Source organism: Mobula birostris, chromosome 5 (assembly GCF_030028105.1).
Source record: "Mobula birostris isolate sMobBir1 chromosome 5, sMobBir1.hap1, whole genome shotgun sequence".
Classification (NCBI taxonomy): domain Eukaryota; kingdom Metazoa; phylum Chordata; class Chondrichthyes; order Myliobatiformes; family Myliobatidae; genus Mobula; species Mobula birostris.
The window spans coordinates 189,057,189-189,083,817 of record NC_092374.1 but is presented as its reverse complement, the minus strand read 5'-3'; the positions used below and the strand labels follow the sequence as shown (position 1 = coordinate 189,083,817).

At 54.0% G+C, this 26,629-nt stretch overlaps 1 protein-coding gene across 5 annotated transcripts in view; it reads right to left on the bottom strand.

Moving 5' to 3' along the window:
- The window catches only part of LOC140198154 (uncharacterized), a 106,217-nt gene that overhangs the window by 12,641 nt on the left and 66,947 nt on the right, over positions 1 to 26,629 (bottom strand). For 4 of the 5 annotated variants that reach the window (XM_072259126.1, XM_072259129.1, XM_072259127.1 and 1 more), the window contains 11 exons: positions 25,206 to 25,359; positions 22,521 to 22,705; positions 18,031 to 18,163; positions 15,584 to 15,832; positions 12,648 to 12,760; positions 11,721 to 12,169; positions 10,048 to 10,443; positions 8,812 to 8,978; positions 4,906 to 5,113; positions 2,956 to 3,043; positions 1,627 to 1,768 (listed from right to left, as the gene is read on the bottom strand). In XM_072259126.1, the coding sequence (XP_072115227.1) occupies positions 1,627 to 1,768; positions 2,956 to 3,043; positions 4,906 to 5,113; positions 8,812 to 8,978; positions 10,048 to 10,443; positions 11,721 to 12,169; positions 12,648 to 12,760; positions 15,584 to 15,832; positions 18,031 to 18,163; positions 22,521 to 22,705; positions 25,206 to 25,359 (2,284 nt within the window). The remainder of the gene's footprint in view (positions 1 to 1,626; positions 1,769 to 2,955; positions 3,044 to 4,905; positions 5,114 to 8,811; positions 8,979 to 10,047; positions 10,444 to 11,720; positions 12,170 to 12,647; positions 12,761 to 15,583; positions 15,833 to 18,030; positions 18,164 to 22,520; positions 22,706 to 25,205; positions 25,360 to 26,629) is intronic. The other variant, XR_011886112.1, reaches the window with a different exon arrangement.

Below are 26,629 nucleotides of genomic sequence, written 5' to 3'. Positions count from 1 at the left end.
GAAAGAGGAAGTATAGGCAGTGAGCAGTGTGAGCATTAGAGATACGGAGAGAGAGAGGGGGATGAAAGAGCGAAGGACAGGGAGAATTGATATAGAGCCACTGAGAGGGGAGGGAGAGAAAGCAGTGGAAATGGAAACGGTCCTGACCATGGCTCTTCACTCAGAAGATGTTTTAAAGCTGGTTAGCCTTTGGTTACCAGCGTGAGAGTAGGCCTTCATTGTGTAGCCGAGCACCTTAGCCACATTCTGCATCAGGAATAGACCAGATTGTCATGTAGATCATGTTGTCTTGGAGACTTTGCGAGTAGGCCAGATAATCAAGTCTGAGGGGAAGTTATTGTTACTGGAGGACCTGGAGTGCGCCAAGTTAACAGGGAGCAGCGGGAGTAGGTCACATCATCACTGAGCCCAGGCAGAGCCCACATCTCCATGGAAACGAAGGATCAGGCCATTTCATCACAGAGCTCGGAGATCTGGCCCTGTCATGGCGGATCATGGAGAGTAGTCATGTTGTAACGGAGCCTGGGGACAAGGCCCAATAGTCATGGGGCTTTGGGAGAAGGCCCCTTTGTCATGGAGCCTGGTTGCTGTCAGTTTGTTAAACCTTTGTGCTGTAAACATCAGTTTAAAACAGAAAAGCAGTGATATCTGCGTAAGGTGAGGAGAGGGTGGACGTACGGTGTACCATTCTGGAGATGGAAGGGTCAGGCAGGGTGGTGGTGGTGGGGAGGGGCAGGAGTGGGAGAAGTAAGATAGGAGGGGAGGGGGAGGGGGAGCATTGGGGGAATCAGGCGAACACGGGGGTAGTACAGGGACGTATAGGAAGAGGGTTCAACTGTGATGGAGAGGTGAGGACGGTGGGGGTGGAGGTTAAGATGGAGTTGGAAGGATGGGGAGGAGAATGGGGAGATGTGAAAGGAGGATGGGAAGGAGGGGGAGGAGATGAACAGAGGCACAGATGAAACAGGGTCGGGGACTCGGCAGACACAGGTATTGTTTAATAGGCCGAGCGGTCTTCTTTAGCTCTGTGAGAACAGGAAGGCAGAGGCTCGGATAGTTCGGAGCTGTGTGGTCCCGACGGCAGCCTCAGGTTGTCCCAGGAGGTCCAACAAGAAAGGTAATGAGCCCGTGGGCCCAGCCTTCTGTCCCATCTGCTTCCTGCACTGACTCCCTGCACTCACTGCCACCCTCTGCTTCATCCCCTCACCCAATGCCCCTCTACTCCCAGTCACTCCCTCTCCGCTCCTTCACATCTCACTTGCCCATCTGCCTTCAGCGCCTCCTGACCCCTCGCCCTGTCCCCATTACATCACTCTCTCTTGCCATCTCCATTCCCTCACCACTCTGATCCCCAATCCTCCCTCTCCCCCTCTGCTGCCTTCCCCTCTGCTTCCTGCCTCCCCTCACCCCTCCACTCCCTGCGTAACCACTCTGCTCATGCCTCCCTCCTCATTCCCTGCTCCATCTCCCCAACACATTCTCAAACTGTGTCCACCTGCACACTGCGGGTCCCAACCTTTCAGCCGTGGGAGGCCGAGGGTGAGATATATACTCCCCACCGGAAGCAGCTGGGTCTGTACTGGGTGCTCTCTCACCCGTCACTCTACCACCACATGGTACACCTACCTGGGCCCTTCACATCCACGTCGACGCTCTCGGGACTGTCCTGCGGAGGTGTCATGTTGGGCGGCTGCGGGACCGACCCCACCGCTCGGATGTGCTTTTGGGTCCATTTCCTCTGGTCGGGCAGCACCGGGGCCGTCTCTATCTGAGGGCATTAGTGGGGGGGGGGGAGAGTGGTGAGAGATAGATAGATAGATAGAGAGAGAGAGAGAGAGGGATGGAGAGATAGCGAGAGAGATAGAGATAGAGAGAGAGATCGAGATAGAAATAGAGATAGAGAGAGAGATCGAGAGAGAGATAGAGATACAGAGAGAGAGAGAGAGAGAGAGAGAGTGGGGGGGAAGGAGAGAGAAAGAGGGGAATAGAGGGAGAGAGAAAAAGGGAGGTAGAGTGAGAGAAGAGATATATAGCGAGTCAAAGAGAGAGAGAGGGAGAGAAGCGGGATAGAGAGTAGAAAGAATTTGGCGTGCGGTGGGAGAGAGAAAGAGATAGAGAGAGTGGAGGGAGGAATGAGAAAGTGGAAAAGATAGGAACGGGGAGGGAGAGAGGGTAGAGCGAGAGTGGACAAGAGAGGAGATCAAGGAGAGCCAAGCACCTGCCATTCCCTTCTCTTTCACCTTTCCTGTAACATCTCCTCGGCATTCTCCCCTTCTTTTTCGTCTCTCTAGTGCACTCCACTCCCTTTTCCCACTCCATTGCATGCACTTCCATGCCTCCCCTATCACTCGAATTCCTCCCCTCCACGCAACCCTTCCACCCCTCCACCCTTCTAAACATCCCTCACCTCTCCAATCCTCACTGCCCACCCTATAACTCCCTACTCCTCGTCTCTGCCCACCCACGTCCCTGCCGTGCACTCACACACTGCTGGACAGCGCCCCTACACACAGCAATACACCAGGAACAAAACAAATCTGGCTCACTCCACTTGACCTTTCCCACCAGCGGTACCCTGTCTCCCTCCCTCAGTCCCCATGGGGCTGATGTGGGTGTATGCGGGGGGGGGGGGTAAACTGTCAGCATCTCCCCCAAAAGACAAAATATTGAACCGGATGTGTTATTCTGTGGCTTTTTCCAGGTGTTCTGTTCATTCTGTAGGATAAAGACCAAATTCCAGGTATCACCGGAATCATGGACCCAATCCTAAATGAGCTCATTGGGCCAAGGATCGTGCCATAGTCTTGGGATTAAGGCTGGACTCTATGAATCGTGCAGAGATGGTATCAGATCCCTTTGATACGGCTGGGGTTCTTGGAATTTCTCCCACCAGGATCTCCCTACCAATATTCAGCACCATTTAAGGTATCTATTTAACCTGCCTGCCCTCGGTACCTTTTGTCTCTTGCTGGCTGGCGGCCCCTTCACCGTGGAGTTCTCATTGTCCTCTTCCTCCTCACAGTCTGTCTCCTGGCTCAGGATCCTGGAGTTAGAGATGGAACATTACATTGTTAGTCTACCTTCTTCAGATTACTTCCCAAACCCACCTAAGGCCCAGGTGCCACGTTTCTGCCAGCTCTCGGCCCTCCGGCAGGAGGTTGGTCTTACTGTGCCCTCTCTCACACTTGTCCATACTCCCCAGCACAGGGAGATCGTCCTGTAACAGGTCATGGATAACCAGAGCGAAAACAGAACATGGGGTGGCGGGGGGTGAGAGGAGATGCATAGAGGTTTCCAAAACTACACTCAAAGGTCGTATATCGACTGATGTACGGATGTAGAATTCGCCCACTAGATTGGCCAGTCCTAAGCCTCCACTCGCCGGTACGACACTCCTTCCTGTCTCTATTCCCTAGCTACCTCACCAGTAGCCTGGACAAAATGCCTAATATTATCTCGCTGCTGCCTGCAGCCAGCGTGTCCTCAGCTTAGCCTAACTATGGCGGGGGTGGGGGGGAGGGGCGGGGGAGGCGGAGATGGGCGGAATCAGAGAGCAAATGGAACAGGAACAAGGGTACGGGCTGTTCTGTGCATTGCTCTGTGGCGAGTTTGTGTGTGTGCCGGATGGCGGTCCCAGGAGAACTTGGCGTGGCGAGCTGGGAATAAGTGGAGAGTTTGGGAAGGCGGGAGTTAGAAATTTGAGGACGAGGCTTTATTTTGGGGGGGCGGTGGTAGAGGGGAGGGGGTTTACCGCCAGAGTTAATAAGGTGGCAGAGTTAACTCTGGCAGCGCCGTGGCACAGAAGGTAGAGACGCCACCATTTCATAATGCCAGAGACCCAGTTTCCTGACAATGTGGAGTTCGCACACTCTACCGATTCTCGGCCTCCTGCCACGCCCCCAAAAAAACTGCGGAGGCTGGAAATTGCTCCTAGCGTGGAGCTGAGGGGTGGAATCTTGGAGGCAAGGGTGTTTGATGGGAATGTCTGAGGGGGAGAACGGGTTTCAGGGAAAGAAGATCAGACGGAAATACTACAAGTGCTTGCATTGACTCAATGGGTCGAATGATCTCCTACATTGCAAATTAAATATTAGATCAAAAATTGGCTTGGCCACTGCTGGAGATGGGTGTGGGGAAGGCCTGGGAATACCAGAGAGAGAGAGAGGGGGGAATAGGAGGACAGGAATGGTTTGAGAAGGGATGGCAGGTGAAGTGGCTTCTGCATGCGGCTTGTCAAAAACAGCAAAAACCCGAGATGGGGGCTGCAGGCTGCAGTGTATGCACCTTCCCATTGGGCATAGACAGGCACCGACCCAAGCCTCTGGCGCCTCGCAGCTGGAGTCCAACCGATCACCTGACCCCTTGCCTTCTGACGTCTCCACACAGTTTGGTTTGAAGGTCGAGGAAGAAGTCACGCCACAGCACGCCTCCATCGGCGTGACGCCCCGATAATCCCAAACGAAAACTCAGGCCTCTTGACAGTAGAGCAACGGGGCAAACTGACAGGCAGCTTCCCGAGGATACCGAGAGGGGGAGAAGGGCTTCGGGGTGCCCTCTGATGGGGACGATGATATGAGGTTTGGCTGAGAGTTTTGAGGTGCTGGGGGAGGTGGGAGGGAGTACGCCTAGGACAGCCGGAATCCCGAAATCAGGAAAGCGCGCCAGCATTCCTGACGGGACTCACCCCGATACCTCGGACCCTCACCCTCGGTATTCCCACTGCGCGGCCACAAATCACCCCGCTTCCCTCCACTCCCCTCCTCTCCCCTCACCTCCCTTCCCGCTCCCCCTCCGTCCCTACCCCTTGCCTTCCCCCATCATCCCCCCCCCCCGCTCCCCTGTCACCACCCCTCCCCAGCACTCCTCTCTGCGATCATCACAAACCCACTCCTCTCCCCTACTCACTTCATGCCAATGGCGTCCTCGCCCACGGGCTCCCTCCTCCGATGCTTGCGGTTCTCGTGGATGGGGTCAAAGCCCGGGGGCAGCCAGAGTGGGCCTCGCTGGCGCTTAGGTTGCCTGGCCACACGAACTCCGACCAGGATCCCCGCTACGACGGCCAAGAGGACGGCGAGAGAGGCTCCTGCCAGCTCCCACGGGAACGACGACGGTTCTGTGATTATAAGAGAGGGGTTAGGGTGGGGAGGGACAGGGCGTAAAAACGCAGTAGTAGGGCCCATTTACCTTCCTCCAGCAACCTGTCCTGCAGAGAGGAGGGGCGGTCAGACATTTCACCACCCCTTCCCCCCAGAACTCCTCATATGGCAGGTAATTAAACCCTAAACAAGTCTCCACCCACTCTATCCGACTGGAAAATTAAACCCGTTCTAATGGGGAGACGGTTGGCAAGCTAAATTTGTTCTAATTGGGAGACGGCCAGCAAGTATAACCAAATCTGATTCGGAGATGGCAGCAAGCTAAACCCGCTCCTTTAGAGAGACGGGTCTGACTCCAGCCCCAGCTCATCATCTGAAGCAGTTAATTGAAGTTGGAGCTTTATTGTCATTGCGGAGGACATGGAGATTGCAGTGCTACTCCACTCAATGCAAACAGCACACTGGCGATTCAATTACTAAAACACAATGACTAAATTAAAAAACACCGTCTTAGTTATTTAGAATACTATCGGTTAAAAATGAAATAGAAACAGCGAATAATCAGACATACGAAGCCCGAGAAGACGTTGCTCACTCGGGTTCACCGAGTACATAAGACAGCGACTCACGGCAGTTTGGTGCTCTGAGCAACGGGCAATCTGCAATCTGGTTTGATTGGCGAGAACAAATTAATAAACTAGGGGCAAGCAGAGCGGCCATTGGTGAAGTGGACAGTGTTAGAGTGGGGATTTCGAGGCTTTACTTCTTCGAGGCGTGAGCGAAGAGAGGCTTGACTAAGAGAAAGCAAAAAGCTGTAGGTAGATTTTCCCCCTAGTTTAGTTGTTGTTTTTTCTTTCTTTATATTTGCTCAGTTAGAACAATAGGGATGCCAGCCAGGATAGATAAATGATCCTCTTGGGGGATGTGAGAATGCAGGGCAAACTCCAGTTTCCCTGACGACTACACCTGCCAAAAGTGCATCCAGCTGCAGCTTCTACCATCTGCGTTAAAGAGTTGGCACTGGAAATGGATGGACGCCGGATCATTCGGGAGGATGAGGGGGCGATAGATAGGATATACAGAGAGGTAGTTACACCCAGGTTGCAGGAAACAGGACACTAGGTGAAAGTCAGGAAGGGGAAAGTGGTTAAACAGCCAGTGCAGATTACGCCTGTGACCAACCTCCTCATAAACATGCACATTACGTTGGATGTTGTTGTGTTGAGGGGATGGATGACCAAGTAGAAGGAAGTCACAGCAGTCAGGTCTCTGGCATTGTGACTCAGAAGGGAAGGGAGCAGAAGAGGCGAGCTGTGCGGAAAGGGGAACAGAAAGAAGGCTCTGTGGACGAGAAGGAGATTCCCGGATGGCATGTTGCCTCTCGGGTGCCAGGGTCCGGGACATCTCCGAATGAGTCCTCGGCATTCATAGATGAGAGGCTGAAGGGCCAGAGGTCGTGGTCCATGTTGGTACCAATGATATGGGTAGGAAAAGTGGTGAGATGCTGCACAGTGAGTTCAGCGAGTTAGGCGCTAAGTTAAAGGGCAAGACCTTCAGGCTTGTGACCTTAGGATTGCCACCCGTGCCACGTGCTAGCCAGGCCAGAAGTCCAAAGATTATACAGTTTAATACGTGGCTAAAGAGTTGGTGTAGGAGGGAAGGCGTCAGAGTTTTTGGATCATTGGGCTCGTTTCCAGGGAAGGTGGGCGTTTAAACTAGTGTTGCAGGGGGATGGGAACCAGAGTGCCGCAACAGATTGTGCCGAGGTTGTGGAGACAGATGTTGTTAAACCTTCAGACAAAGTCAGGACTGGAAAGGCAGAATGTGATGGCCCGAGTTGCGTATATCTCAATGGAAGAGGTATAACAGGAAAGCTTTTGGTCTTCATCAATCAGTGTATTGGGTACAGGAGATGAGTTGTTATGTTGAAGTTGTAGAGACGTTGGTGACGTTTGTGTGCAGTTTTGATCACCTACCTGCAGGAAAGATGTAAATAAGAGGAATGAGTACAGAGAAAATTTCCAGGACCTGAGTTATAAGGAAAGATTAAATAGGATAGGACTTTATTCCTTGGAATGTAGAAGATTGAGGGGAGATTTGATAAAGGTATACACAATTATGAGGGATATAGATAGGGTAAATGCAAGCAGACCTTTTTCCACTGAGGTCGGGTTAAGGGTGAATGGAGAAACGTTTAAGGGGAACATGTGGGGAAGCTTCTTTCCCCCAAAGGGTCGTGAGAGTGTGGAAAGAGCTGCCAGCGCAAATGGTACATGCAAGCTCGATTTCACGGTTTAAGAGGATTTGGATAGGTACCTGGGTGGTAGGTGTATGGAGGGCTAATGCCCGGTGCAAGTCGACGGGAGTAAGCAGTTTGAATGGTTCTGCACACACTAGATAGGCCGAAGGGCATCCTCTGTGCTGTGCTTTTCTTTGACTCTATAACTCTTTTACATACAACTCTAAAATTAAAAGAAACTGGGGGTATCCCATTCAAGTATTGCACGTTATAAAAAAAAGCTTAAAAATGTTATAAAATACAATGATTAAATATAACATTACATCAATAATTAAAGCTGCGTTTAAACAAAAACTCTGAAATCAAAGGAAAGTAACTGTCCTAAATATTGCACGTGCCCATGTATTGCACAGAGAGTGGGAGGATGGGGGGTGGGGAGGCAGTCATTTGCACGACAGCTGTTTTTCACTCTGGATGTCCTTGCAGAGGCGTTTCTGTATCTCACGCCGGATGGCAGGAGATTGAACAAGTGATTACGGGGCTGGGATGTGTATATCACGTTGCTGCGAGCCCGCTGTAGACATCGGCAGTTAGTTTCCGTACCTAGTCATTGTGTCCCATTGAGGTTCTGTGCAGTCCTGATCACTCGCCGAAGTGCTTTTTGGTCTATCATACTGTACCACACTGTGATGCAGTGAGCGAGTATGTCCTCAAATGTGCATTGATAAAGCTTTACCGGCAGTGGTTGGCCCAGATTTGCTCTCGTTAAACTCGTAAGATCGTATAATTACTGCTAAGCCTTCCCTACTATCAAGGAGAGAGCTCCTCTGTGATGTTCACTCCCCAGAACATAAAGCTGGAGACCCTTTCCTCTGCTTCACCGTTTATGACTAGTGGAGTTTGTTCACACCTTCTAGGTTTCCTGAAATCGATGATTATTTCTTTAGTTTTTGTGATGTTGAGTGAAAGGTTATGGTTATTGCACCATTCCGGTATGTCTGCACCTCCTCTGTGGAAGCTGTTTCGTGGTAAGTTGTAATTAGGGTGGTGGTGTCATTGTTATCATTGCGGTATTGTCTGCAAATTTGATGACGGAGTTGCCAGCCCAGGCAGGGCCATAGTCATGGAGTCATGGGTGGAAAGAATTGCCATGATGTCTCCCACCCGGAGGATGTACAGTGATCTCCCGACAGCAGTATCTCCGTACTCGTTCGGTGTGCTGTATGCTGTGGGTGACGTCTCCTGACGTCATCCGCAGTTGTCTCAGACACCACCCTGCGTCACAGCGCGCCGTGGACTGCCTCGCGAACACATTGCACACCGCCCCGTGACCGCAGCCTTTCTGTGTACACCCGTCCTGTGACTGCGACCCTCCCGTGTGCACAACCACCCTCTGATCTCGACACTCCCGGATACGCATTGTACCCTGAACTGAGCAGCCCTACCGGGCAGGTTTAGGACGTCCACTGCACTGACCTTCCTCGGGCATCACACCGACGGCCCGCAGGGGAATGGTGAACTCCTGGCCATTGCGGGTGGAGGCGAGAACCACCACGAACTCGGCCGCCTGCAGGGCGGAGGAAAAGCAGCTGCTGTAGGTCTCCAAGCAGGGCTGTTGGTTCATCTCCACCAACACGATGGATCTGCCGGAGGCAAAAGTCAGAGGCTGATACCGCACCCCAAATTTCACCCGTTCCACACCCAACACCCTGACCCGATCTTCAGCTCTTCTCCCACCAATAACCAACCCCCCCCCCCCCCCCCGCCTAACCACTCAACCACGCCCTGGACCCTCACCGCTTCCACCCTCTCAATCCCGCCCCTCGACAATTCCATCCCTTCAGCCTCCCTTTGACCTTCGACATTTCCCCTCCCTCAGCCCTGTCCTAGACTCTCGACATTCCCAACCTCTCAATTCCCCTCGACACCTTCCAACCTTTCAACTTGCCCTCAAGCCTCTCATCCCTCAACTAGAGCCCTCAAACCTCACCCCTTCCATTTCCCTCAATCTCTACCCTCTCTCTGGCTATCCATCCCATAGGATGATGGTGGTTCCTTTCAAGGAACAGCGTGTGCGTGACTGGATTTTAGGTGAGGAGGGGGTTGCACAGGTCCAGACCCACCCTCTCGACATCCCCTCCCGGATCCAGCGGCATGGTGGGGTCCAAGATGGCTGGGGAAAGTTCTGTTGCAGTGAGTGGCCAGACCAAGCTTCAATGCAAGGGATGCCCTTTCCGCGCTTCACGGCACGTTTGCTAGATAGCCGTTGACCCTTCGAGAGGGTTCATCCGCCCTTTCACAGGTCTTGTTTTTCGTCCTGCAGGATGTCTCGCCACCCTCCTCACCGGGCAAGCCTGCTGGGGCAGCCGGTTTAGTCGCCGACCACCCGACCATGCGACAGGTAGTACTGGGTTACATGGTACCAGTAGCGCTCAGAAGAGTGACCTGACTGTCTCCCTCACAACACCCCTGCTGCCTCTCAAATCCTCCCCCTCTCATCCCACCCTCATTCACACCCCATTCTGGGGGCTAAACATGCTGTACCAAACCACAAACCCCAGCTCCTACCCCTCTTTCCCCCTCCACGTCCCTTCCCACAGTCCCGCGACCATCCACACTTGCGCAAGAACCGGATCCCGTGGCTGGATTCTGGTGTTTCATCCCCGCCGCCAGCTTCCCCTCACTCAACCCCTCTCGATTCATCCCACTCACCCGAGGACGGTGTCCTGTGGTGGGGGTGTGGTGTCCACCACCAGACTCCTCGTCCTCCGGCCATGGCCCGGGCCGCTGACATTGTAGACCAGGGCGGTGAGTCTGTCGAGGTCCCTCCAGCCGCGGTAGGGGTAGACCATGTCCTCACCGGCTGCCCCCTTCCGGATCCGCACCGGGCAGCGCAGGGCCAGGCCCAGCGCCCACAGGAAGGCAGAGAGGCGGGGACGCAGACTGGCCGGGCTCAGGGAGGCCACCAGCACCAGGGTTCCGCCCGCCAGGTCCTCCGGCCGGGGGTGGGAGCAGTCCACGCCGTCCCATCCGCAGTCGGCCGCGCTGCAGCCCCGGTCGCAGTGACCATCGTTGTAGTGGTGCCGGCAGTAGGTGTGGTGGCGCGGGCTGCATGGGGAAGGCAGAGATTAATGCAGGCGAGGAACTGAGAGGAGGGGGTGAAGGGGGAGAACTGAGGGAAGGGAATCGGCGGTGGGGAATAACACGGTGGAGGGGAAGAAAAATGAGAACCGAGTGAAGGGGGGGGGAGGAATTGAGGGGAGAGGGAGGGAGAAAGAGGCGGAAGGAGGGAAGAACCGAATGAGGGCGAGGGAGAGGGAGGATGAGGGAAGGAGGTAAGGAGGGAGGGAGGCGAGGGAAGGAGAGCGTGAGGGCGAGAGAGAAAGGAGGGGGAAGGGAGTGATAGACGGAGGGAGGAGAGGACATGGAGAGACAACGAGTGCAACAGAGAAGATGTAAACTGAGAAAGCGGGGAGGAACGGAATGTGTAAGAATTCGAGTGAGAGAGAGAGTGAGCCAGGAACAGAGAGGGTGTGGAGGCTGGCCCGAGGTAGGGTGGGCATTGGTGGGGTTGGGGGGAGTGCGGGGTAGGATGTGGTGTGGGTCGGTGGTTTTGTGTGAATTGGGAGTTGGGGTAGTGTTGGTGGTGGTGAGGGTGGGCGCGGCTGGAACGTCAGAGGGCGCGGAATTAATTACACAGCCTTGTCGGTACAGAAAGGAGCGCGCCGCTTTCGGAATGGCGCGCACTTACAGACCGACCTGTGGGTAGCGCGTTAGGAGATAGTAGGTGCGGGATAGGAGGCAGGGTGGGGCCTTTTTGAGTGGCTGGCGAGGGGCCCGACGCGTTCCAACGATCGCGCTGTTGCGCGCACTCATTGGCAGACGGCCTCGTGTGTGGGGGAGAGAGGGAACATGTATTGTTGGTGGAGGGGACTGTGGTGGGGGAGTAGGTGTTTGATGTGTGGGGGGTGCGTGAAGAAGGTGGGTGACGTAGGTGTGGGGGTGTGATGTGTGGGTAGAGTGTGGGAAAGCATAGGAGTTATGGTGGGTGTCGATCGGTGCCTGAGAGATCCGTGGGGTGGGGGCGGGAGTGTGATCGGGGAGGGGAGGCGAGCCACTTTACGAAGATCGTGTTGCGGAGTACGCGAGCACTTGGGATGGGAGAGCGGTGGTGGGCTGTGATAAGTAGAGTGATTTGGATGGGAGAACGGGACGGGACATGTTATGGGGAGAGCGGTGGTGGGATGTGATAGGTAGAGTGGTTTGCATGGGGGACGGAACGGGACATGTTATGGGGAGAGCGGAGGTGGGATGTGATAGGTAGAGTGGTTTTGATGGGGGACGGGACGGGACATGTTATGGGGGTCGCGTTGTCACTCACTCACTTGCAGACGGCCCCACGTTGCTGGCAGTCGAAGCCGTCGAACTGGCAGTCCGGGTTGTCGCAGTCCGGGTCGCAGGTGCCGTCCTTGAAGCTGGTGCGGCAGACATCCGCCAGCGGGCACCTCCACCACGGGTCGGCCGCGCAGCCTCGGCCCTCGCAGCCCTCAGCCTCCCCCGGCCCCAGCCCCGGCCCGGAACCTGTCTCCGGCCGCTGGCAGCGCAGGCCCCCGAAGGCGGGTGGGCAGAGGCAGAGGAAGTAGGGGGGCCGGGACCGCTCGGAACAGGTGCCCCCGTTGAGGCAGGTGCCGGGCGAGCAGCGACCAGTGCTGCGAATAGAGCAGTCGGGGCCGCGGAAACCCGGTGGGCAGGCGCATCGCCCCGCTACGCACAGCCCGCCGTTACGGCAGCGCCGGCAGGAGGAGGGGAGCTGGCAGCGCCCGCCGTGGTGCGTCTGCGGGGTTAGAGAGGGTGTTGGTAAGGAGCAGTGCGGTATCTCTCTCCGTCACTCTATTTCCTACCTCCATCTCTCACCCACTTCCTCACATCACCCTCTCACATCCTTCCCACATCCCTCCCTCCCTTCTCGGCCGTCTTCATCCTTCCCACCCGTCATCATTCCGTCCCTCACTCTCCCCGGTCCGTCCATCCCTCCCACGTCCCTCGCTATTTCGCATCCGTCCTCGCTCTCTTCCATCCCTCCCTCTTTTCTCCCCTCCCCTCCCCCTCCCACCCTCTCTCTTATCTCTTCTCTTCCTCTCCCCCCCCGCCAATCTCAACTTCCCCCAACTTCACCTCACCGCTCTCCACACCCGCCTCGCTCCTTCCCATTCCTGGCATCTTGCCGTTAGGACGGGACGGGGAGGGTAGAGTCACCTTCCCCTGCCCACATCCCCCATCACGCACACCCGCACTCCGAGGTACCAACTCACAGGCGGGCATTTGCATAGGAACCCGAACGGGGTGTTGAGGGCGAGGACGCATGTGCCACCGTTCTGGCAGGGCGCCGACGTACAGTGGTCGATCACCGAGTCACAGTGCTGGCCTGTGGGGACACCGGGGCTCAGTAACCACTCAGGCCAACGGCCCACTCACCCTTCCCCCGCTCCTCCGGTACTTGGCATCCCGGTTCCCCGGCCCTCCTCCTCCCAGTTCGACACCCCGCTCCATCACAAGCCCTCACCTTCCTCACCTTCCTCACCTCTCCACTGACCTCCTACAGCTGCGCGGATCTCCCCAACTCCCCCCTCACGCCAGAACTCCCAACCTCTCTCCTCTCCGCGGACCCCCACATTCTCCGCCCCCCCCCCGCCTCTCCCTGGACTTCTCGCCCTGCCATCAACACGGCTCTCAGCTTCGACACCCACACCCCAAACACCTCTCCACACCACCAGCCCTCCCCAGCGATCCTTCCTCACCCTCCCACACCAGTCTTCCCCCTCCCTCCTCGGCACTCCACCATCTCTACAGATCCTCCTATATCCCCGTCTCTACATATCCTCCTGTATTCCCGTCCCTACAGATTCTCCTATATCCCCATCTCTACAGATCCTCCTGTATCCCCAGCTCTACAAATTCTCCTATATCCCCATTTCTACAGATCCTCCTATATCCCCGTCTCTACAGATCCTCCTATATCCCCGTCTCTACAGATCCTCCTATATCCCCGTCTCTACAGATCCTCCTATATCCCCGTCCCTACAGATCCTCCTATATCCCCGTCCCTACAGATCCTCCTATATCCCCGTCTCTACAGATCCTCCTATATTCCCAGCTCTACAGATCCTCCTATATCCCCGTCTCTACAGATCCTCCTATATCCCCAGCTCTACAGATCCTCCTATATCCCCAGCTCTACAGATCTTCCTATATCACCGTCTCTACAGATCCTCCTATATCCCCAGCTCTATAGATCCTCCTATATCCCCAGCTCTACAGATTCTCCTATATCCCCGTCTCTACAGATCCTCCTATATCCCCGTCTCTACAGATCCTCCTATATCTCCGTCTCTACAGATCCTCCTATATCCCTGTCTCTACAGATCTTCCTATATCCCCGTCCCTACAGATCATCCTATATCCCCGTCTCTACAGATCATCCTATATCCCCGTCTCTACAGATCCTCCTATATCCCCGTGTCTACAGATCCTCCTATATCCCCGTCCCTACAGTTCCTCCTATATCTCCGTCTCTACAGATCCTCCTATATCCCTCGTCCCTACAGATCATCCTATAGCCCCGTCCCTACAGATCCTCCTATACCCCCGTCTCTACAGAACCTCCTATAGCCCCGTTCCTACAGATCCTCCTATATCCCCGTCTCTACAGATCCTCCTATATCCCCGTCTCTACAGATCCTCCTATATCCCCGTCCCTACAGATCCTGCTATATCCCCATCTCGACAGATCCTCCTATATCCCCGTCTCTACAGATCCTCCTATATCCCCGTCTCTACAGATCCTCCTATATCCTCGTCTCTACAGATCCTCCTATATCCCCGTCTCTACAGATCCTCCTATATTCCCAGCTCTACAGATCCTCCTATATCCCCGTCTCTACAGATCCTCCTATATCCCCGTCTCTACAGATCCTCCTATATCCCCGTCTATACTGATCCTCCTATATCCTCATTTCTACAGATCCTCCTATATCCTCATCTCTACAGATCCTCCTATATCCCCGTCTCTACAGATCCTCCTATATCCCCGTCCCTACAGATCCTCCTATATCCCCGTCTCTACAGATCCTCCTATATCTCCGTCTCTACAGATCCTCCTATATCCCTGTCTCTACAGATCTTCCTATATCCCCGTCCCTACAGATCATCCTATATCCCCGTCTCTACAGATCCTCCTATATCTCCGTCTCTACAGATCCTCCTATATCCCTGTCTCTACAGACCTTCCTATATCCCCGTCCCTACAGATCATCCTATATCCCCGTCTCTACAGATCCTCCTATATCCCCGTCTCTACAGATCCTCCTATATCCCCGTCTCTACAGATCCTCCTATATCCCCGTGTCTACAGATCCTCCTATATCCCCGTCCCTACAGATCCTCCTATATCCCCGTCTCTACAGATCTTCCTATATCCCCAGCTCTACAGATCCTCCTATATCCTCATCTCTACAGATCTTCCTATATCCCCGTCTCTACAGATCCTCCTATATCCCCAGCTCTATAGATCCTCCTATGTCCCCAGCTCTACAGATCCTCCTATTTCCCCGTCTCTACAGATCCTCCTATATCCCCGTCCATACAGATCCTCCTATTTCCCCGTCTCTGCAGATTCTCCTATATCCCCAGCTCTATAGATCCTCCTATATCCCCAGCTCTACAGATCCTACTATATTGCCATCTCTACTGACCCTCCCCCTCTCTCGCGCCTGTCCACTTGCTGGCCTCGGTGACAGGCCCTAATATCCCGATGGAATATTCTGCAGCTCTCCGAAGAAGGAACATTTTGCTCTCCGAACCTGGTTCTGTCTCCTGATGGAATATTTCTCCTGGTTAAGCCCGGCACTGTGTAATGAATCGCAACTGTATGAACAGCGTACGTGTCAAGGTTTTCACTAGTATTGATACACGTGACACCATTAAACCAATTTCGACATCACCGCCCCCTTTTCCTGAACTTTGCCCTTTTTCACCTTCCACCCTGGGAAGCCCTGCCCGATCTTCCGATCGCTGGCGCTGTAAAGCGTTACGCTAATCTGTGCCACCCCTCCCCCTTCCCTTCAACGCTCTAACGTCTTCCACCCCACCGTTTTGCTTTTCCGCGCCGGAACCTGCCGCCTCTATCGCTGATTCCCCTGTCCCCCCTTCCCTGCTCCGCCCCGTCCGCCGGCGCGGGGTTATCACTGACCTGTGTAGCCTGGCCGGCAGTGGCAGAGGTAGCTGTTGACCAGCTGAGTGCACCCGAGGCTCCCGCTGCCCTGGCAGGGGCCAGACAGGCACTCGTCCACGTCGCCCTCGCAACGCTCGCCCACGAAGCCGGGCGGGCACTCGCAGCTGTAGACCCCCAGCCCGTCCACACACCGGCCCCCGTGGTAGCACCGGGGCTCCAGGCCGGAGGGTAAGGCGCAGTCGTCCACGTCGTGCTCACAGTGCAGCCCTGGGTGGGGTGGGGTGGGAAGCAGAGAGAGGTACCGTCACTGCCCGATATTCCCGACTCCCATCCTCGGTACACCCACCCTTATATTTCCAAACACAAGAGATTCTGCAGATGAGGAAAATCTTGCGTAACACATACAAAATGCTGGCGGAACTCAGCAGATCACATAGGATCTACGGAGGTGAATAAACCGTCGAAATTTCGGGCCAAGACCCCTCCTCATACCCCTCATCCACGATATTCGCGAACGCCTGTCTCTGTACGTAACCGCGTCTCTCGTGCCTCAGTAATACCATCCCCTCCACCGCACCCTGTTCCATTCCTTTTCCTGAAGATCCCACCGCTTTCCTGCCAGGTCTTCGCACTGGTACAGTCCCATGAAATTCCCAGCTTTCCAACCCTAAACTCCTTTTCATCCTGCCCTTCAGACCACCGGCTCTGGAAGATGGCAGGAATTTAATGGGATTGCAAAACAGGAGATCGATTCCCAACACCCCAGGGCATCTGGCGTCCGACTGTAATGATAGTCTGGAGACAGTCCTGCAGACGCGCGATCAGAACCGGGTAGGGTTGGCCGGGAGCTGGAGGAGGGGAAGGGCAGTGATGGGAGAGTCCATGTTAGGTAACCTGTTCGATCCTGCGGGAAGGGGGGGGGAGCTGCACAGGAGGAGGGCTGTCCAGTCTCACAGTGTGGTGAAGGGCTGTCCCAGAGTCACCCGAGGAGGTCCCTGGGTGTTCCGTGGAGCGGGGGTGGTGGCTGCTCCAGGGTGTAACCTATAGCTGGCTTTCCCCACCTTGGGATATGCCCCTTCGCAATCTGTACCCCCGGTCCCTCTGCAGCATGTAGCTGGGACAAGCATCCAGTTGTGGTCTGCACTCCCCGCTGCTGCACACTCTCCCTACCCAGCATCTGCATACATCTCACCTCAGAGCTGTGCACTCACTCCCCCTCCTCAGGCTCTGCGCACTGCCTCCCCTCCCCCTCCCCCTCCCGTTGTGCACTCTATTTCCCCTTCACTGATTCATCCACCTTCCTGCTGCGCACCGCCACCTTCAGAACCCACGCTGCACACTCCCTCTCCGCTCCCGCAGTGTGCTCACCCTCCTTCCCACTGTGTCCTCACTCACTCCTCCATCACTGCCCCCTCTAAGCTGCGTGGGTGCACAGACAGGTGGTAACTGAAATGCTCCCACACACATTGCCGCGAAGGTGCAATTTTCTTTTATATAACGTTAATATAATTTTGAAATCTATGTTAATATAACTGTGAAAAAAAATCTGCAATTAATTGTGTTAATGAATATAACCCATAAACTTCCTAAATAATTAACGTACCTCAACCTTTACTTTGAGACGTTTTCGAGCTTCAATGTAATTACATTGTCAGTGTTTCAATTTACAACACTGTTACAAATTGTAACAATAAACACAGAATTGAAGTCGGTAGCTCTTTGTTAATAAAGCACCCGGCAGCTGAACGCCGACGCTATCCAGTAAAAACTTGTTTCTTTTTTTGCCATTGTGCCTGTCAGTTGTTTTAACTGACATCATTTACTTGTTTTAGGTGTTATACTTATTGTTTGTTCAAAAAGCATGTGATTTTCCAATTTTCATTCTAAATATTCATTGTCTGTATATTACACACAAAAAAAAATTAAAGTAGCGCAGTTCCGTGTAAAACAAAATCCTGATCAGTGCAGTGGTTGGTCTGCACAGCTGTAGAAAAAAGAGGGATCATTGCCATCGGCTGCGCATTTACCCATCTCCTCCCACTGCACACAGCCCGCCCCTTCTACTGTGCATTGCGGCCTCCAGCTGTGGGCGGAATCATTTCCAGCTGCAATAGGCATCGTCCTGGTCTCCATGGCACCTTGACCAGATGTCTACGACCCTCCTTCCAGTTGCTCAGGCACCTCCAGTTGTGTGTGACCCTTCCAGCAGTTCACAACATCTCACCCAGCTCTACACCCTACCCTATCGGGGGCTGTGCACAACCCTCCCCATCCCTCCTTCACCTCCAGCTGTGTTGAAACCACCTCCGTCCGGGCTGTGCACAACGTTCCTCCCTCCAGTTGTGCGCAACATGCCACCTCCTCCCCGACCCCCACGACAGTGCGCAACCCGCCACCCTTCCGCTGTGCATAGTCCCCACCCTCCAGCTGTGCATAGCCCCCACCCTCCAGCTGCGCCTCTTTACCCTCAGTGCCGTGCAGACAGGAACATTGGTATCCATCCAACTGGTCAACGCAGGTACCTCCGTTCTGACAAGGCTGGGAACGGCACTCATTGACCTCCTCCGAACAGTTCGGGCCTTGGTACCCGGGGAGACACTGCACACAGGGACAAAGCGACATCAGGATACGGGACGGAAGACCGACCCCTCGCGATTTCAATCCCAATACCGTTAATCTTTCCAACTCGATGCAATTCTCCCGCACCAACCACGGCATCAACTCCCTAAAATCTACACAGGGAATCTTATCGTTTCATCCGCTCTGGGAAGACCCTGGAACGCGTTGGAAGACAGACGCGTACATGGAGACAATGGAGGGAAAGGCAGATCAGATTAGGTAAAATGGGATCACGATAATCTCAGATACTGTAGGACGAAGGGCCCGTTCACGTACTGTACCGTTCTCTGTGTTGTTCTTAACATGGCGCCGATTCTGGGCTGGAGAGTGGGTAATGTAGCTTCCCAAGGAGTATCCCAGTACTCCTCAGCACCTGTGCTCCGGGCTGGAGCGGGGGCTGGCACGGAGGGTCCAGCTCCAGAGAGAGGATGTGAGAGAGTGTGTCAGAGAAAGCGAGCGTGGAAGCGAGCTCCAGACACCGCTGCACAAGGTAGGAACAGGAAAAATATCACTCAGCTCCTCGAGTCTGTTCAACTGGGCACGGCTGATCTGACTGTAACCTAGTCCACGTTCTCACCTTACCTGGTTACCTTTCATTCCTTCGCTTATCAAGAATCTATGCATCTCCGCCGTAGCAACATAAGAAAGCTTCTGCTTCCAGTTGTCTTTTCTAAATCTCACCTCCCTCAGGAGGAAAACAAAAATTATCCTCGTCTTAAATGGATGGTCCCTTATTCGCAAGCAGCGATTCCCTGTCAAAAGCACTCAGCCGTTTTTTAAAAATATATTTTAAGCAATGCATTCTAATTCGCCAACTTACTCTGAATGGCTTCACTTGTTTTATTTTTCTCCCACCCCAGGTAACTCCTGCAAACAAGAGAAAATCTGCAGATGTTGGAAATCCGAGGAACGCGCACAAAATGCTGGAGGAACTCAGCAGGGCAAGCAGCATCTATGGAAAAGAGTAAACATTTCGGCCCGAGACCCTTCGGCAGCATTGGAGAGAAAAAGCTGAGGAGTAGATTTAAAAAGCGGGCGGAGGGGAGAGAGAAACGCCAGGCGATAGGTGAAACTTGGAGGGCGGGGGAGATGAAGCAAAGAGCTCGGAATTTGATTGGTGAAAGAGACAGGAGGCCATGGAAGAAAGAAAAGGGAAGGGGGGAGGGAAGAGGAGCACCAGAGGGAGGCGATGAGACCCGACGTAGATTGGGAGACCACCAGAACAAGCGGGATCTCCCAGTGGCCACCCATTTTAATTCCCATTCCGATATGTCCATCCATGTCCTCCCCGACTGTCGGGATAAGGCCACACTTAGGTTGGAGGAACAACACCTTATATTCCATTTGGGTAGCCTCCAACCTAGTGGCATGAACATCAATTTCTCAAACTTCCAGTAATACCTCCCCCTCTTTCACCATTTCCCCTCCTTTTGTCCCTCTCTCATATTAAGTTCTTCCCCGCCCACCGTCTCCCTCTGGTGCTCCTCCCCCTTTTTCCTTTCCTCCATGGCCTTCTGTCTCTTTCACCAATCGACTTCCCAGCTCTTTGCTTCATCCCTCCCCCTCCAGGTTTCACCTATCGCCCGACGTTTCTCTCTCCCCTCCCCCCACCTTTCAAATCTACTCCTCAGCTTTGTTTCTCCAGGCCTGCCGAAGGGTTCCCGCCCGAAACGTCGATTGTACTTTTTTTTTCCATAGATGCCGCCTGACCTGCTAAGATCCTCCAGTATTTTGTGTGTGCTGCTGAGAGTTTTTGCAGTTGATTTGAAAAGTTATATGCTTTTTTTTTCTGTACCAGCAGGTGGCGGTGTTGTCCACCTTTTGGTTAGCAGCCGGTATTTAAGCAGCGTCTTTACGGAGCTGGTGTCCCAGTGCGTCAAGCAAAGAGCGATCCCATGAAGTCATTATTATATATTAGTATACACTGTAGTGTGGTCTCCAAGAGGACCACAACCATGTTATGATTTGGAGGAAAACACATAAAAGTTGTTGATGAACGCAGCAGGCCAGGCAGCATCTCTAGAAAAAGGTACAGTCGACGTTTCGGGCCGAGACCCTTCGTCAGGACTGACTGAAAGAAGACCTAGTAAGAGATTTGACACATTTTTATTCCACGTCCCATTCCCATTCTGATATGTCTATCCACGGCCTCCTCTACTGTAAAGATGAAGCCACACTCAGGTTGGAGGAGCAACACCTTTTCTTCCGTCTGGGTAGCCTCGAACCTCTCAAACTTCCGCTAATACCCCACCTCCCCCTCGCACCCCATCCGTTATTTATTTATATACACACATTCTTTTTTTCTCTCTCTCCCTTTTCTCCCTCTGTCCCTCTGACTATACCCCTTGCCCATCCTCTGGGTTCCTCCCCCCCCCCCCTTGTCTTTCTCCCCGGACCTCCTGTCCCATGATCCTCTCATATGCCCTTTGCCTATCACCTGTCCAGCTCTTGGCTCCATCCCTCCCCCTCCTGTCCTCTCCTATCATTTTGGATCTCCCCCTCCCCCTTCCACTTTTAAATCTCTTACTAACTCTTCCTTCAGTTAGTTCTGACGAAGGGTCTCGGCCCGAAACGTCGACTGTCCCTCTTCCTAGAGATGCTGCCTGGCCTGCTGCGTTCACCAGCAACTTTGATGTGTGTTGCTTGGAATTCCAGCATCTGCAAATTTCCTCGTGTTCAAGATTTGGAGGCTTGCGTGCCTCAGTGACCCAGACAGCTATGCTGGCTGGACTCGGGGGCTTTATGCTTTAGCTCCTAATAGGGTCATCCACGCCAGACTAAGTGGTCCACTGGTCCTCCAGGTTCGGGGGTCCAGCTCAGGGCCAACAACCCTGACCAGTGAAGCTAACCTTACGCAAAATCAATGAAGAACCCTTCTACATCTGTCTGCAACGATATTCTTGAGTTTGCGCCCGGGAATTGCATGACTGACAGGTGTGAAAACCGAGAGGCAACTACTGACACGATGAAGGAAGCTCTGAACTCTGCCAGAGATGGAGGAACTTCATTGCTGCCCTAAACGCCTGTGGCATGACGGGCGGTAAGGGACTAAATGTCACGGCGAAGCAGCGGGTTGTGCTGCTGTCTCACAGCTCCAAGTATCCCTCGTGCTGTAAGACCAGAAACGGAAGGAAAAAGATTACACCATTCAGCAAATCGAGCCTGCTCCATCGTTTCATCATGGTAGTTTATCATCTCTCTCAATCCCATTCTCCGTCATTCTCCTTGTAACCTCTGACATTCTTACTAATCAAAAACCGATCCACCTCCGCTTTAGTTATTCCCAATGATTTCGCCTCCACAGTCGTCTGTGGTAATGAATTCCACAGATTCACCACCCTCCGGCTAAAGAAATTCTTCCTCATCTCTGTTCTAAAGGGACCTCCTATTATCCTGAGGCTGAGTCTTCAGGCCCGTAATTCCCACATGAGAGAAACATCCTCTCCGCGTCCATTCTATGCAGGCTTTCAATATTCGATAATCATACTGTCTGTGTTGAGTCTCCCTGGGATTGTGTGCTCTGGTCTTCTCGCCCATCCCAAAGAGGGGTTGCTAGCGTAATTAGTTATCTCCGAGCAGAATCGGCGGCTGTTGGGAACGTGGGAGAGAGCAGGCTGCAGGGAGATGAGTGGAGTGGGGGTTGGAATTGCGGTGATGGAAGCTGGTATGGATTCGTGGGCTAAACGACATCTCCTGTGATGGAGCACCGGAACGACAGGACACGGAGCCTTTAAGGAAGGAAGTTTGAAGGAGGGGACTCGGGAGGACTCAGAGGCGGACAACGTAGATACTACAGCATAGAGGCAGACAGAGAGAGAGAGGCCAGAGCACACGGCTTGTCAGGTTGTCCAGCTGGAGAGGGTACAGAAGGAGGGAGCGAGAGAGAGGGGGGAGTGAGTGGGGAGGGAGGGGGAGGAACAGATGGAGGGGGAGGGAGAGATGGAGGGGGAGGGAGAGATGGAGGAAGGGAGGGGGAGGGACAGACGGAGGGAGGGAGAGAGGGAGAGACTGAGTTAGGGAGGGAGAGAGGGAAAGAAAGAAGGAGTGTGTGTGTGTGTGTGTGTATGTGAGAGAGAGAGAGAGTGAGAGAGAGATTGATTCATTGGCAAAACCATCAATAAAAGAGTTCACGTTTTCGGGATCTGCTAACAAATCATGGGAGGAGAGATTTAGCATTGCTTCTCTCTGCATGGACGCTGCCTACTCTGTAATGTATTTCCGGGGCGGATACACCAGCCAGTTCACTTTCCAGGATGGTCACATTCAGAGCTCTAACCCTGCGCTGTGCGCAGCCCTGGCGAGGAAGATCAGCCCAGGACCGCGAGGAAGCCTCTACCTGGCAGGAATACTTGGCGACCAAGTCGAGGCAGGTGGCTCCGTTCTGGCAAGGGTTGTCCTGGCACTCGTCCACCTCAGTCTCGCAGTAGGTGCCCATGAATCCCGCCGGACACTGGCAGTAGTGGGTGCTCCCAGCGTCGATGCAGCGCCCGCCGTTCCGGCAGAGCTCCTCGACGCTCACTCCTGCAGGAGAAAGAGAGGAATATCGGACTCTACAAGAGGAAACGTCCCCGGCGCCGTTCCGCAAAGTACGTCCTTCTCGGTGGGGATGATTCAGATGGATGAAACCGGGAGGCTAGCAGTGAGTTACCAGTCGCTAGCAGTTGGAGTGTGCTTAAGGACTGTACTTACATCAAGTCTCGTACAATCCCAGCATGACCCATTGACGTGTTGCCCCGGAGGAGATGTGGCTGCGGAAACATGCACAGCAAGATTCCACAACGAATACTTTGCTGGTTTTTCAGCTCACTCGCCAGGCCCCGTCTCAGCCGAGCAGGGGGGCTTTAGCCAGTCTGAGTTTGTGCGTGATCTCTTACCATCCCGCCACTTATTTCCCTGGAATCCAATCGTTGCCACCGTGTCCATTAACAATCCAACCCCCACCCACCCCTTTTTAAACCTAGGCAGCTTTTATTGCGTGACAGCGCGTAACAGAAATAATTAAACTCTCATCTCTCCTCGCTCACTCCAAATGGCGCAGCAGATGTCTCGTAGGATGGAAGGGGCGGGAGCGTCAGAGGGCAGAAGCCGACTGCTCAGTAGACAGGATATTGAAACGTTTCTTCAGTAGCACCCTGTGCCTTGAGTGTTTGCCGTCCTGGGAGAACCGCGCTGGGTGGGCTGTTGTGGTCACTCGACCCTGGGTGTCCAGCTTCTTCAGGGTGTATGCCCACTCCCCGTCACTGTTCAGGTAGTCGTGCCGGAACATGGTCGCGATTCCCATGAGGGAATCAGTTCCTCTGACCCCTGTTCTCTTCGCACCCACCTGCTCCAGACCCACCTTACAGCGGCCAATCAACTCACTGACCATCGCGTCTCTGGGGTGTGAGAGGAAACGGAAGCACCCCGGGGGTGGGATTGGGGCGGACGGAACCCACGAGGCTACAGGGAGACCATGCAGGCTCCACTCACAGAGTGGGGATCGAAGACGGATCTCTGCAGCTGGGAAGCGGCAAGGCGCAGAATTCATCGCAAACACAAGAGATCCTGCATGTGCTGGTAGTCCAGAGCAACATGCTAGAGGAAGGCCCAGAGTTTAGTGTGTGTCGCAGAGAATTTATCATCCTCACCGCTTGCCTTTCTGCTCGTGGATCACTCCAGGGTCTAGGAGATCCGTACGGGGCCCAACTAGGTAAGGACTGGGACAACTAGCAAGACCAGCTTTCTCTGTAACCATCCCTCTCGTTCACCTGACCCCGCTGATACCAGCACACCCCCCCCCCCACAGACTCTCAGGGAAGTTACCACTCTCCCTCCCCTCCCAGCCAGCCTTGAGGACAACATATCCATCTTCCCGGGATCAGTATCTACAATCCGTCAGTGACTGCCCCTTGAACAGATGGAGCTGAGCTACTTCCTCAAGCCGCAGCAGTCTTTCTGGTGAAGATGCCCTCAATGTGCTGTTGCCCATTTGGCGCCCATATTTACAGAAGATAGGATGGTATATTTAGTTGCTCCGATGATAAAGATGTTGGTGCCTTGGGGAAAGTAATAAATAAATATACTAAATTTATTTTGAATCCCATGGAGCATGTGGAAACTTTCCAATATCCAGGCAGATTTTCTTTTTTTTTCTTTTTTTCAGGTTGGGGTATATATCGGGGGGGGGAAGGTAGATATTATCATTCTATGAAATCATTTCGAAAACTCAATAAAAATGATATTAAAAAATGTGCTGTTGCCTCTCCCTTCCCAACAGCGGGGGTGGCGGGGTAGGGTCGGTATTTGGAGCCCGTGGCAGTGAAGGAAAGGCGGCAGTTTTCCCCATTCGGATGGTCCATGGCTTGGAGCGGAACCTGCAGGCGGCGCTGTTCGGCGGCATCTGCTGCCTGCTCCTCCTTGGAGTCGGGAGATGCTGTCGGGATTAGCCTGGGTGTGCAGCTGCGGTGCAGTGTGAAGATGGTGCACGCTGCAGCCCCTGTGACCCTGTGGTGGGAGGGAGCGGGTGTTCAGGGTGGGAGAGGCCCAGTGGGACGGGCTGATGTTTTGTCCTGGGTGGTGCGGAGCTCCACAGGAGCTGTCACAGTGCAGTGTCTCCCTACAGTTCCGAGTCATGACTTGTTCGCGATGGACAAGAATTCTGGGGCCTGGAAGGGACTCTGACCACTGTCTGTGAGAAGTTTGTACGCTCTCCTCCTGATCGCGTGGGTTTCCTCCTGGTGCTCTGGTTTCCTCCCACATTCCAGAAAAACGTATGGGTTGGGGTTGGTAAGTTGTGGGCATGCTACGTTGGCGCCGGAAGCATGTCGATATTTGTTGACTGCCCCCAGTGTTGATGAACGTTGACGCAAACGACGCATTTCACTGTATGATGTAGATGTGACAATAAATCCAATCCAACCTATCCGCCCCTTGGCATGAAGACTCCATGCTCTTCTGCAACCCCGTCTATTTTCTACTCTCCTGATTCCTCTACCGTATCGCACCCCCACACCCCACCCAGGAGCAGAAAAGAAACACTTACCCTTCAGGCCGGCCTCCAGGTCACACGAGTCCTTGGGAACGTCGCAGTAGGGTCCGCCCCAGCCCGCTCCGCAGAGGCATCGGAAGCCGGTCCCGGTGGGCTCACACCTCCCCTCGTTCTTGCACACGGGCTCCGCGCACCAGTCGATCGGCGTCTGCGTTCACAGGTGGAGTGGGGTGGGTACGTTGGTGAGAGAGATGAACGGCCTGAACTGTAGCGCGGAGTGTCGGCAGTTACTGACAACCGCTCCCCCGAGCCCCCGGTAGGTACGTGGTGGGGATGCTATTTTGGCACTGGAAACGTGGTGACACTTGCCGGCGGCCCCCAGCCCAGGCTCGGAATTTATTGGTAATTGATGCAAACGATCTTTAATCAATTAATGGTCACAGGAGATTGAATCCCGGTGGTAAGGTTCATGCAGAGGGAACCAGCGCTGAGACGTCAGGGAGACTGCGGGAAACCACTGCCTCTCCCTGATTGGTGATCCTCAGATCAGCCTCTCCCCACCGTGTGGATCCAATCCCAGCGTCCCATTGCCTGATCAGTGAAGGCCGCTACATCAAGGCAATCGCACGGGCTTTCGAGATAGGTGGTTCTCCAAGATGGGACTTGACTAGAAGGGTTTAAAATGGGAGGGGGGAGAGGGAGTGGGTTTTAATAATGGTGGGGTCGGGATTGCCGGGAGAAGCCCAAAATAGTTCCGTCAAACAGCGTGAACAATCGTCATTGGTGACCAGAAACTTCGCCGTTGACGCCTTGCAACGCTAAGCGACCTTGTTTTGAAGCAACCCCAGAATGGGACGCACACGGGAGAGCTGATGGGCCGAATGGATCCCTGGACTTGGCTGTGACGGGGAAATGGAAGACGGAGGGAGAACCTACTCGGAGCCCCGCAGGAGAGCGCGGAGAGTAGTGACGGTGGTTGGGTAAGGGGCGGGGAGGTGTGCAGGATGGGGGCGATCGTTTCTGGAATAGAGAACGCTCCTTGGGACTGAGATAAGGAGACCCCTCTTCACCGTCAAGGCTCCCTCTGACTGCCCTACGCCCCGGGGAGCCTCCATCACCGACAGGGCTGATCAGGGGAGCTGGTACGAAAGGGATCAGAGGGTTAGCCCTGATCTCAGGTGGCCCACATCCTCCGATACAAGCGGCACGGGCCCGTGGGACTGAACGGCATCCCTTGCAAATACTTTCCATGTAATAATGGGCCGGGCTCGAGTTAATGAATTCTAGCGCAGATTTCCCGCATTAGGATCGGCTCTTGCTCTAGTTTGAAGTAAATTGGAAAAGCCTGGAGGGGCTGAATGGCCTTTTATTATAATATTGTCTGAAGTTACAGAATAGGCGGGAAGGGATGAATGGCTTTCTGTAATTTTAATGTGAAGTTATGGGATAGTTCAAGGGACGGAATGGCCGGCTCTTAC